Here is a 13209-nt window from a genome sequence, read left to right as displayed (position 1 = left end):
TACTGGCCTTAACAGGCGTAGCCTTCATGTCAGCATGCCTCTCTGATCTATTCTTCGGCATTTAAAAAAGAAAAAGTGGGGGATCTTTTGGGGGATCCGGCTTGGAGCTCAAAGGGATTTTGGGCCGGGTGCCCTGAAGCTCTTTTGGGGTTGGGGGCCCTGGAGCTGCGTTATAGAATTCACTGTACTCTAGCTAAGTTTTAAAATTTAAGTGAACTAAACCTATAATTAATCTTTCGAACGATTCACTATTTAAGAACAAACATTTTTGTTTTTGGCAAATTACACTCTATCCATCCACGATTTTGTGCACAACTTTCTAAAAACCATGTGTTTCTAATACTACATTAAAACGTTTATATCTCGCTCAATATTACACCTACAAAGACGAAATGTAAACCTACATGTGTCTTATCCTATATTTAATGCTTTTAACGCTAAAAATGTGATACTGTCAAATAATTATTAACCTACAACTTTGTACCACGTCATGGCATGGGTTAATATTATAGCTAACTTAAAAATACCTTTATTTGTTAAATTAACAAACGAAAAACATTTCAAATGTCGATTACTCACGTATATTATTGGTTTATACACACTAACACTTGAACTGACAACTAAAAAATACCACTGAAGATAGGATTTAACGGCGGAGGGAAAATCACCTCGTAGTGGTAAGGTGCATTTTCGGTCTCTTCTACTCTGGGGGCTTGAAGCGGGCGCAAAGTAAGATCGAACAGGCGAGTCGAGACTTGGAGACCCGTTAGAATAAGGCCGCTTAGAATAATACACTTCCCTGGGCTGTGTAATACTTGTACACAGCCCAGGAGACTAACTGTAGGATCCAGCCCGAGGAAGAAGGTAAAAAAAAAAAAAAAAATAGAAACTCCTACTTAATTTAACTGACACAGATTAACTACTGTCAAGATATCAACTTTCATCCTCTAATTATAATAACTCTGCACGGTGTTTATCGTATACGTTTAATTTTATCTTGTAAGTAAACCTGTCGCAAAATTTTGCAATGCAAATTGTTGTTGCAGTGTTGGTTAAATCAACACTGGAACAGGTACCTACATTATGTAAAATTTAGAATTCTGTTGAAATCGCCCAATCCCTTTAAAAATTACAAGGGAGTGAAGAAAGCAAATTTAGTCGAAAAAATACACTTCTGGTGATAAATAATTGTATTACTATATATAAGGCAATAATATTAAGATATAATAGGAATATTTTATTGTTTCTTGATTTCATTTCATTTATTTTTTCTTTTTAAATTTATGTGATTAATGTACAGGGGTTCAGACCATACTTATCGACAGTACCTGAATGATCAGTAAGTATTTTTATTGAGCAATTTTTCCTCCTAATTTCTTTTCTCCTCATTTCTTTGAAATTCTTTGATCCTTCTCTCAAGTGTTAATATTTTACCTCTCTAATACTATACCTGCTTTTTATTTTTTGTTTTTTTTGTTTGCTAGTTCTCTTTCTATCAACCGTCCGTCTTTCCATTATGGATACTCTTCTAATTCAATCATATTTCACGAAGCTTTTCGTTTTATTACAAAATTGGACTGGGAAATTTACTTTTCGTTACTACTTCGAAGGTATTTTCCGTTCTGTTCAATAATAATATTACACCTCACCTCCCTCACTCACAAATCCTATTTTATTTTTTGAGACTTGTCTATATTTTAATAGTATTTATATGCTTTCTAACAAAGTAAAAAAAATTAAAATATAAAATAAAATAAAAATTCAAAAAATACAAAAATATACAAAATATACAAAAATATACAAAATAAAATAAAAATATAAAAATTTATACAATCGCCTCCTAAAAAAACTAAACAAGTAAAAAATCTCATAAATATTATATTTCTATACTCAGATAAAAAAAATAAAGAGAATCTAAAAGATCTATATTCAACATTAAATCCAGAAACCAATTCTGACTCACCCTCAGAAAAATCAAATGGAGAACGATTAGTTTCAGCTAAAATACAAGAAAGAAAAATTATAAATAAAGGAAAAGAAAAAAAAATAAACCAAACATCCAACTGAAAATAACAAAAATAATTCAAATTAAAAGATTCACAATATAAAATGAAACAAAAAATAACTAAAAAAAAAACAACTTCATAAGAAATTCTTTGGGAAATTCTACGTATACAACCCAATAAAGAATAAACAGAATTAGATGACCAACCAGCAATTATAATAAAATAAACACCCAAACAAGTTTAATGTAATTTATAATGTTTCGCTTACAAACATTTATAATTATTGTAATATTTATTTATTATTTATTTTTATCATAAACTCAAAAAATTATTTATTTTTATCCAGTATGTAACGTGTGATCAAAACTTTCTGTGTTCTGTTACTGGATTGGTCTCTTTGGTTGTAAATAACAATACAGCAAGATCCATCCATTTCGTTTTTCATTACCGTATTATTTCTATGCTATAAGAGTCTGGAAATTACCTAGACATAGAAATTGCTATAAATAGGTATTTCACATAATTAGGCGAATAGGCAAAGATTACTTCATTTTTATAAAATAATTAATAATAAAATATAAACTACACTGAAACCGTAATCTAAATGAGCTGTTATAATCTAAACCGGTTTTCTTAGAAGCCTATTTGCTTATTATTACATTTATACATAGTGTTATTATATAGGTACTTTGAAATAATAACTATTTTTAATTACTAACATAAAATTTACTAAAAAGATAGTTGAATATTACCCAAATGTAAGTTTGGAGGAACGTAATAGTTTTCACACAATAATAAAAAGTATTTCTAATGAAAGTGACGGTTAACGGTGAAATTACTGTGTCATATATTTTTAACGTATAAAAATTTTGATTCTTTTTATTTTAACAATGTTCATGTGTATTTACATATTTCTGTTTGTTTTACAGCCCATATGTTCAAAATAATTAGTAAGTACAGAAAAGAAAGTGTATTATTATTATTATTATTATTATTATTATTATTATTATTATTATTATTATTATTATTATCATTATTATTATTATCATTATTATTATTATTATTATTATTATTATTATTATTATTATTATTATTATTACTATTATCATTATCTTTTCAAAGCTCAAACAATTGAATGAAAGAAAGAAAGAAAGACCCCAGCCAGCTTAAACTAGGCATGGGATCTGGACTTTTCTTTGCTATGGAAAAGTAAATACAGGTTATTAATCAAATATTACACGACCGAAGTGACTGAAGCCTTGAGCATCCGAATATGCAGATTAATCAGCGGCTCAGGACAGAAGTTATGTACTTCCTCACGTATGCGCATGTGTTCAAAATAACCTCTGCGTGTGTAGTATGAAGGTCTCGAGTTCCGCATGAAAAAACTAGATATACATTAAAGAATGAACTTTAACCTTTCATCCTTACTTTCAGATAAAATCCATGGGAGACCGTGTTTTTTAAGCCCCTCTTTCTTCACGTATTTTTTCGGTAAACTCACTTTTTAAAGAAATTAAAGAGTTTATCACTGAAAGAACATTGGTCGTGATAGTTGTTTCACTTAACATTTTCAGCATTAGCTATTTCTTATTTGTTTATTAAAAATTTAATCTCATCAAATAGAAATGCACCTGCAAAATTTACCAAATCTGACGTTGATTTTTTACCATTTTCGATGCAAGTTTTCCTCTAACAAACAAAAAACTATCGCCGGTTGAGTATATATATAATCTTTATTACACGATTGTAATTTCTGCACCATTACCGAATTTGTTAAAAAACGGATAATGATTATGGTATTGCTTATACGTCAATGAAATATCTTGACATATAATTTTTCAACGCTTAAATAATTTATTATGTAATCTATATTAGAAAAAAATAATTTTTAATTTCAATTCTTTATTGCTTAATTCACATTACAGATTTTAATTTTGCATTTACAATTTCAAGACCTAAAAATTTAAGTTTTAATCAACTCGTATTTAAATAAAGGGCGTTTCGATCTTAAATCTATTAATTTTTTCTTTTTACTATATTTATTCTTAATACTACCACCTTCTTTTCATTTTAATCCCACAACCTTCTTTAGTTTTAATGTACTGACATATATAGATTAAGTTTCATTTCGTTCGTTGCAGAGAAAGCTGCTGCTGTTTCAGTTAATCTGCTATCCGTTGCCACTGATTACACGTTTCCAAGCCTGTTCTAATCAAGCCGGCGGGTCGGTCTAGTGGTGAACGCGTCTTCTCAAATCACCTGATTTGGAGGTCAAGAGTTCCAGCGTTCAAGTCCTAGTAAAGTCAGTTATTTTTACACGGATTTGAATACTAGATCGTGGATACCGGTATTCTTTAGCGGTTTGGTTTTAATTAACCACACATCTCAGAAATGGTCGAACTGGGACTGTACATGTCTACACTTCATTTACATTCATATATAACATCCTCATTCATTCTCTGCAGTATTATCTGAACGGTAATTACCGGAGGCTAAACAGGAAAAAGAAAGCCTGTTCTACTCAAAATTTATCGACTGCCAATCTTGTTTTCGTGTCTGAATTTTTCGAATAAGTTACATCGCGTAATTTGCAAGCATCATCCAATTTATTTATGCCTTTATCATTGCGTTTTAATTTTTTATTTAATGTTGTACCCGGTCAGCAATAATTGTAACCCGACATATGTGCTTCAACATGTAATAAATGTGTAGCTTAATTGATTACTGAACCAATAATTCCACCACATTTTTTATATTCTTTTTCTACATATCTATATGTCAAAAAAAATATTTTTATTCAAATGCATCATCGGTATAAAATTGCAAATAAAATTTAGGCCCCTTAGATTTGAGGGTGAAAATATTTCATATAAAGCAACAAAATACGATAAATTTATTGATGAAATAGATCTGGCCAACCCTTGAAGATCTTCACCGGCTGGCCAGCCAATCAAATAAATGTATTATATTACTAATTAAACTTTTTTCGAATCTCTTCAACTTTTTCCACATTATTTCGTGTTCGAATGATCGATTGTGAAACCAACAATTTGGCATCGTTTATTAAATTATTTTAACCTTTTATTGAATGCTACCATTATAGTTTCTACATAAAAACCATGCCTGTTATATATTTTAACTTAACATGACTTTTATTTTGACTCAATCTTTTGAGACCGACAAACTGTTCCCTGAGACTATATATATTGTTTTCTATTCGGTAAACATATTTTTAACCCGCTGAAAATTGACAGCGTCGCCATCTTCAATTAGATTCGAATCAATACAAAATCTACGATTTTTTATATCATAATTTCCATCGTCTGTGATCGATAAATCGACCCCAGAATGGCCTGTAATAATTATCTTTTATTGTTTCTAGCGCCTAATTTTAAACTGACCTTTCTATCTATAAAAAATAAAAATTAAAATCAAATACTCTACTAAAATTCAACTACTTTCAATTCGTTAATTATGTATATAATTTAATTTGATGTGTTTCCAGCATTATATTCACCCATTAAAGTGAACAATCTATCCACCAATTTCTTTGGATCATAATAATATTGGTGGATTGGGTAACAATTTATTAGCGCATGTAAGAAATCACTACTAGTAAATGATGTCGATGGTGTTTTTATGATGAAATTTATTAACCTGTTTTTTAGAATATTTTAGAATATGTTTGTGCTAAATACAAACAATCAATATCGCAATGACGGCCTGGCAAAATAATCACCGACATTGCTTTATTTTTCTTTAATTACATCATCGAAAATCATTATTGAATGCGGTTTATATATTAGCCTCTTCCGGTGATATAAATTGATCAATTTCAGTATGGTCATAGTAACCGAGTTCTGGATTTAATATCATCAGTTCCAAAGGTGTTCTATACAGAGTTTGCTGTGATTTGCATGGCGTTTCTCTCACCACCAACCAATTCGGTCGCCTTAAAGCATAAAACCGAATGTCTGTGCCTCATACGGTAACTGAATCTCGAGTCAGTTTAGCGACCAGTGAGATAACTAGCTCCTTGAGCTAACCTGATTGCGTGAGCGAAATACGTATAATGCCACACATTTGCTACGTGTCCCACCGCTCACTTATCATATGTTCTGAAATGGGTAGGCGCACCCCGTCACCTACAAAAATGTATATGACATTTAATAAACTAAATTTATCTCTTCAAGATAGAAATTCGCAGCCACGCCTAGGTCGCTGAATGACAGCAAGTACCAATATTAAAGCGCTTTCAGCTTTAATTGGCTGATGGCCAGCCATAATTCTGGGGTAGCTTCCACAGTAGCGAAGTAGGCGTCTTTCTCCTAAATAAACTACTGATGCCGGTTGAACAAAGTCACTGCATCAAGGAACACCCACATGGTCCGAAATGCGGCTCACGACATACTGACTCGCCGCTTTTGAGTGGAAAATTTTCCCCTTGACCTCTAGGTTCAAGTGTGCCTGAGTTCTGGCTCCCCCAAGAGCTGGGCAATCGAACAACATATGTTCGTTAGTCTGGATATCCCCTCAGATGCAAAGCTCATCAGCTGTCAGGCGGAACCGAAACAAATACTGGTTCAAGTTCGCGTGGTTGGAGAGCATCTGGGAACCCGTTGCCCTTAAAAACGAAGGAGAGGCATACCATCCTCACAAGTCATGTATAAATCTACACAAGGACCTTCCCGTAATCGTGGTATGCCATCCTTGCTGCCATTCATCCATCGCTGTAAAGCCTCCTTCTCAGGCAGGAGATGGGCAACTGTACAAAATTTAGAATCGGTGCATTGTGATAAATGTTCCGCTCCGGTACAGGTCCGGCTCGAAACCACATCCCAAATACCTCATCCTCCTTGCCTCGTTGCAACTTCCACATGGCCACCCGTACTTTCACCACTAAATCGAATGGGAAAGCCTTTCCTAATACGGTAGTAGCCTCGTTGGAGGTTGTTTTAAAAACACAAGTACATACTATTAATGCTCTGCACTCGGTACTTCTTAAATTCTGAATACGTGCTCTTGTCATATCCAACCTATGCGCCCAAACGGACGCAACATAGGAGGCCAAGAAGCCATACTTTCGAAGACAGCTCGGTACACCATGTATAAATGGTTGCTCGACAGCCCGTAATTGCCTAATGTGGTTGCTTAACAGTAACTTCTCATCAAAAAGAAATACCTAGGTACTTATGTACCTTAACTCGGCTGATTAGATAGTCTTTATACTTATTGTAGGGGTTACAACTATACGATAATTTGTCTCACACTTGCGAAGCATAAACTTCGTCTTGGGCACAGAAATATTTGAATTTTGCATCTCCATTCAGCCCTCCGCGGTCGACAATGCCGCCTGCGCCCGGTCTTTAGCTGCTGTCGTCAATTACCACGAACTAACAGGAGACAGTCATCGGCGAAATCCTGGGCCGTGACGCTTTCTGGATATGTCAGTAAAGAAATATTGCGACGTTTCAACTTATAGAGGACAGAACTCTAACACAAGGAAGGAAACACTGCCTCTATATCTGTAAAAATTGCCAAAAGATATTTACAGTTGGGGGCTTTCAACTCAGCAAGTGAACTTAAGATGTAATCCTCGATGCCAACCCCCTTTCAAGAAGCCAGGCCTCGATTTAAAAATAGTTCATATCGATATTTTCCCTGGGCCTTTCAAAAACCAGCCTTTTCAGCAACTTACCGATAACCGGCAAGAGGCTGATGGGTTGAGAACTACTAACTTCTCTAGGATCCTTTCCTGATTTTAAGAGCACCTTCACCTAAGCCAATTTTCAGCAAGCCGGTAAGCAGCCCCAGCTTAGCCACCCCAGAACAGCCTGCCAAGCGGCTCTCTTATGAAAGCTGACAAGAGGACATCTTTCCTGTCCTTATGTCCAAGCCCCTATAAACTACACCCCGAAAGATCTCTTTTTCCTTGAACGAAGGAATGCCAAGAATTACACTTGGAGGACCAAATTTCATGGAAGTTCCTAGCCTTCCTTCTGCAGTAATCCGCAGTCAGGGTCGCACGCCGAACGCGATCACTCTCTTGTTGCGCAGCTCTTCTGAGTCGATCCACAGACTCCTTCATTGCTTTCAAGTTCCGAGACCACCAACCAGATATATGTTCCCGGCCACTGCCTCTAGGTCTGCTGGCTTCAGTTGCCGTCAACACTGTAGAAGTGAACTTTTCTGTCAACTAATAGCATGCCGACAAGGTCTCGAGAAAAAACATCCAGCACAGACTCCAACAAAACGGAGAAATTTGGCCAGTCCGCCGATGATCTGCATGATAGCATACGCCGATGATCTGGCGGTCCTAGTCGAAGGCAAGTCAGTCATGGTGGTGCGCGATAGGGCGAACGCCGCTGCTAACACGATACATGAATGGTTGTGCTCTAGGGGTCTCGAATTGGCAAAAGAAAAGTGTCCGTGTATCACCTTCACTGGCAGAAGGATCTTGGAGCACACGTATGTTAGAATTAATCACAAAGTCATCGAGGAGGTTAATTACCTGAAATACCTGGGAGTTACTTTACGAAAGAACTGTAAATACACCGAGCACATTAACAGTATTTTTCAGAAGGTGGAGGGAATGATCAAAAGCCTTAACGTCCTGATGTCATCACAGAGAATCCCTAGGGCTTCTAAACGAAGACTAATTGCGGTCTAAAAACACGGCGAAGTGGAGTACTATCTGATCCAATTCCTCACAGGGCATGGATGCTTTAACAATTACTTGCACAAGGTTGGTAAGGGAGAATATCCTGGGTGCATGTACTGTGGGGAGCTGGATGACGCTGAACACACTTTCTTTGATTGTAACAGGTGGGCCGAGTTTAGGTTTAATGCGGCTCTTACAGGGTTGGAACCAACAGATATAGTAGAATTCATGCTAGTTAGTGAAGAAAATTGGAGAAGAGTCACTGACTTCGTCAAAAGAGTTATCTCCAAAAAGAATGAAGACGAGTGAAGAATGGGTTATTAGTCAGTTTAGGGTAGGGCGGACAGCCCCAGCGGTGAGGATCGGCATGCCGAGGTGTGTTGGTCCCGATGAGCCGCTGGGGACTCCAAGGGAATCAGATAGGGTTTATTAAAATAAGTGAACTAAGAAAAGACCCGACACCACACCACGATATACTTTAAATAAATGGACCGGCCCAGGGGATTTGAGAGAAAAAAAAATTCAACAGGAATGTCACCCCACTAATACTCGGCTTAGAGCCGAGAGATGATTGGCAACTTTACCGGGTTGGATAACTGTCTCGTTCTGGCAGCTTCCGTATGCAGAACACACAGATGTTATTTTCCTTTCCACGTCTCACTTCAACGTTTTCTTTATAACCTCCACGATCTTTTATTTTTTAGTATCGATGTCTAGGTCTTTAACATGCAAAATTAACCTTTTTAATCCAGTTCCCTTGTCTAATGCAGTAACGTCCGTGGCTGCGGCTAATTTTTTCTTTTAGGTTTTCACAGGTCTCCTTTCCTGTCAAAATAACAGCAAGTTCTTCACCATAACCCTTATTTACAGACAAGATGACCGTAGCATAGTAGGTACCTACTGCTTCTTTCTCTTTTTTCAGAAGGTTCGAATAAGAGATCGCCTCCTTCTTGACAACCTCCTACTTCGTAGGGAGGGACTGGTTTATCACATATCTCTCTCTCCACTGATAGGAACAGGGGAATTTCCGATCCTCGTTGCCTTGCCCAGTATTCAAGTATTTTTCTTAGCGCTCTCAACCGACCATCGGTAGTTGCAACGACTACCGTCTAAAGTATGGCGTCTAAAATTTCTGCCGTTTCTATTTTCTGTATTCCTTTTAGAATTTTATCAACTGTTTCCTTGGTATTACCTGAGACAAAGAGAACGTATTAATCTCCTCCGGTTTTCAGACACCCAATTTTTCAATGGCAATGATCTCCATCAATACTTTACCTGGCGGGAGCGTGCTCACGTTTTCACGCTTCTGCAGCGGACTTACAAACATGATTCATAATTGTTGTTTTTTTTTGTCACCTTTTGTATCCAAGATATATACTTTAGCCTGTACTTCTCCTTCCCGCGAGAATCCTTTTTCTTCCATGTTTTTTCAAAAATGATATACTGCCTTTTATCAATAACTTCGTAGAGTTAATCAACGGAACGAGAATTCATGATCTCCTGAAGATCCAGAGCGTCCGTTCTGGCTGTCTGAATTTGTTTGTCTTCCTGAGGTAGTACTCTGGTGACTTCCAGAACCCAAAGAGACAGATCCTTAGCATAAAATTAAAGTCGAATTATTGAATGCCTCATCGTTTTCTAACTAGAGGGAGTAGTCTTGCACATGTCCGACAAAGCTTCGACCTTGTTCAATAAACTTTCTAACCCTGTAATCTCTGAATCCGAGCTATCCTCCCTAGGTCATTTTTTCGTACCGCCTACCGGTTCAGAAGTAGCAGTTCCTGTTTTGGAAATATCTGTAAGACTCGCGGATGGAGTCACCCTAGGTGATTAAGCCTTTCTGTACCTTTTCTTAAATATCGCTTGTTTCCATCATATCTTTCGGATCCAACTTATAAATGTTGAATTCATGGACGACCCAACAACTCCAATTAAATTTGACCTCAACTTTTGTGTTGTGGATCAAAAACGTTTTTCTCTAACACCCCAGACGCCTATTCTGATGGTGGCCATTGGGAGGCACTTTTTTCTGGGGTGGGTGGTGGTTCGGTAAAATGTTTCCACCAAAAAATCTAAAACAAAATGGAGGGGTAAAGACTTGGGATTTTTCCAGATCAGTTTAGGACCGGAGAATTTTGTAGTATGATGGAAAATAATGGAGAAAAAGGGAAACAATGATTCCCCTTTTTAACGAATGAGGATTTATAAAAATAATTGTTTTGACACAAGTAGGTTGGGAAGGTCTCACTGGTGAGAAAGACTGCCGCCTACCCTAACTTACAAACTGCCGCGCGGAAAATCAGTCAGCTGGATTTAAATTCCGCCCTAATCTGGCGGAAAATATTAATCTCTACCAACTTCACTTAGAAAGTACGGATGAAGAAATGCTGTTATTAAAAACTAGCTAACTGAAATGTTCGGAACTCACCCGATTTTTCCAAAACACTTGGTTTACAAAAATCACAACAATAAGATTCACAATAACACTAGGCACAAGTAAATTAATGATTTAACTTAACCTGACTTAAAATAGCAAACTTTTGGAAAAGCTTGAAAAAGCCTGAAAAATGGTTCAGGCTAGCGGCACACAGGCACAAAGGCTTTTTCAGGGTTTCCAAATTCCTGCAAGGTTAGGTTAGGTTATATCAGGTTTGGTTAGGTTAGTTGTGAGTATAACCTGGTCGAGGAAGCAGTGTCGTAGACGGCTCCAGAGTTTGTGTATTTTTTTAGTGTTTTCTTCTGAGTTTGCGGTAGTTTTTTGTATGGATGTTTAAATATAGAGTAAGGTGCTTAATTTAAGACATAATTTGTGGTTATCGGTTAGGTATTAACCAAGTTATAAGCGTTTCGGTGTTAAATATGGACCGAATGGCGGCCATATAGGCGGGAACTTATGGAATAGGTTTTTTAGTGGCGTGAGCCCTATTATATTATTTATTAGATTATAGTGCTTTAGGAGACGAGAATTTTAAGGTATAAACGGTTGTAATCGGCTCGTCAGTTTTTTAGAAATAAGACCACGTGGCGACAGACTGGCGCCACCGTTAAGATAAGTTTTAGAGTAGTTTTTACAGCGTTTGTGACTGATTTTTAGTAATAATATTTTAATTTAGGAAGTGTTGTGGCTGTTTACACCAAATTCAAGTAGTTTTAGACAGTAAATATTAGTTTATAAGTAATCCTAGTCAGTAGTTTTAACCTAATTCTCGCCACGTGCTTTGTGGAGGGAAACGGTTTTTACAAAGGAGGCTGGATACTGGATAGTGTGACGGCGGCCATTATCCGCCATTTTCTAGACGAACTGTTACAAAGAGGTACACCAGTGGTACCAACTTAGAATTTGATTGTCGACTCGTTCAGAACGAGTCGGGCATCAAAAACTTTTTTTCGTAAGAGGTTTATATAGGGAAAATTTCGTTTCCCTATATCTTCGGTTAGGGACCTCCTAGCCCCAAACCCTTTTGGGTCTAGGCCGAACCCCCCCCCCCCCTCAAGTTTCGCGGGGAGCATTTTTGTCACCCCCCCGGACCAAAAAATTTTTTTCTGCCCCTCTCCCCAAAAAGTTTCCCCTTCCCATAAAGAACTTTTTGCCTCCCCTAACTTTTTTTCTCCCTCCTCCGGTTCACCCGCTAGAGGCATTTCTTTCTTTTTTTTCCCTTACTCTTCCCTTCTTTTTATTGACTCCTTGTCTACTTCTCGTCGGCATGCCGAGGAAGAGGATACGGAGTGCAGGTAGCGACGACTCTGCGGAGGAGGGCCAGAGGGCGTCGCACCCAGTGTTCTAGATCTTAGGAATGAGGTGAATAAGCTGTTGGCCTTGATTCGCGAGAACACCAACACCAAGCGCGAAATCAAGGAGGCGGCTTGGATTCTCGACAAGGAGGTCGATGCCGTAATGGACAGGGTGGACGGCCTGCTTGTCAAGGAAACAAACGAGATGGCAACCCAGACGGAGCCGGAGGTGAGTGTGATGGACGTTGCTGAGGCCTCTGGAGAGGAGATTGAGGCGCAACTGGAGACGGGAGTCGCACCGGAGCAGCTTCCGGGCCTTGTCTCCAGGAAATGGCCCGGGAAATGCTTCCGGTTCACCGAGATCAAGGAGGGGTTTCCGGAAGAGGAAGCCGGTCAGCGAGTCGCCGTGGTGCTGGACTTGGGCGGCAATAAGAAGGGTGACTTTGCGCGAGGCGTATGCGACAGGGCGCCGCGCATATGCAAGATGCTCAACGACCGCAAAGTCACGCCAGGGAGTGTACAGGGAGGGACTCGGTGGGGGCGGAAGTCTTGCTCGGGGAGGCGAATGGGACTCTGAGTGAGACGTTCGTCCTGGCAGTGGACCTGGAGTTGCCAACGGAAGAGATGGCTCGACACGTCGTCGAGGGCCTGCAGAGGATAGAGGGCGTCGCAGGTAGAGCGATTCCGGTGGCGATGGTTGCCAGAAAAGAGATGAGCTGTGTGCGGCGCCTTCAGGAGTACATGGCGCGGAGGGACGGCGTGCATCGGGTCATCTATGCAGCCAAGGAGGAACCAGGCCGCAGGAGG

The 13209-nt window shown here is 38.2% G+C and overlaps 1 protein-coding gene across 1 annotated transcript in view; it reads left to right on the top strand.

Annotated features, from left to right (window-relative positions):
- Nucleotides 1–13209, top strand: part of LOC142317322 (uncharacterized) — a 131976-nt gene that overhangs the window by 20137 nt on the left and 98630 nt on the right. The window contains exons 5-6 of the mRNA XM_075353775.1: nucleotides 1301–1339; nucleotides 2936–2956. Of these exons, the coding sequence (XP_075209890.1) occupies nucleotides 1301–1339; nucleotides 2936–2956 (60 nt within the window). The remainder of the gene's footprint in view (nucleotides 1–1300; nucleotides 1340–2935; nucleotides 2957–13209) is intronic.

Source organism: Lycorma delicatula, chromosome 1 (assembly GCF_047948215.1).
Source record: "Lycorma delicatula isolate Av1 chromosome 1, ASM4794821v1, whole genome shotgun sequence".
In the NCBI taxonomy this organism is placed as follows: domain Eukaryota; kingdom Metazoa; phylum Arthropoda; class Insecta; order Hemiptera; family Fulgoridae; genus Lycorma; species Lycorma delicatula.
The sequence above is the reverse complement of the archived record's forward strand: the minus strand, read 5'-3'. Positions and strand labels throughout refer to the sequence as shown.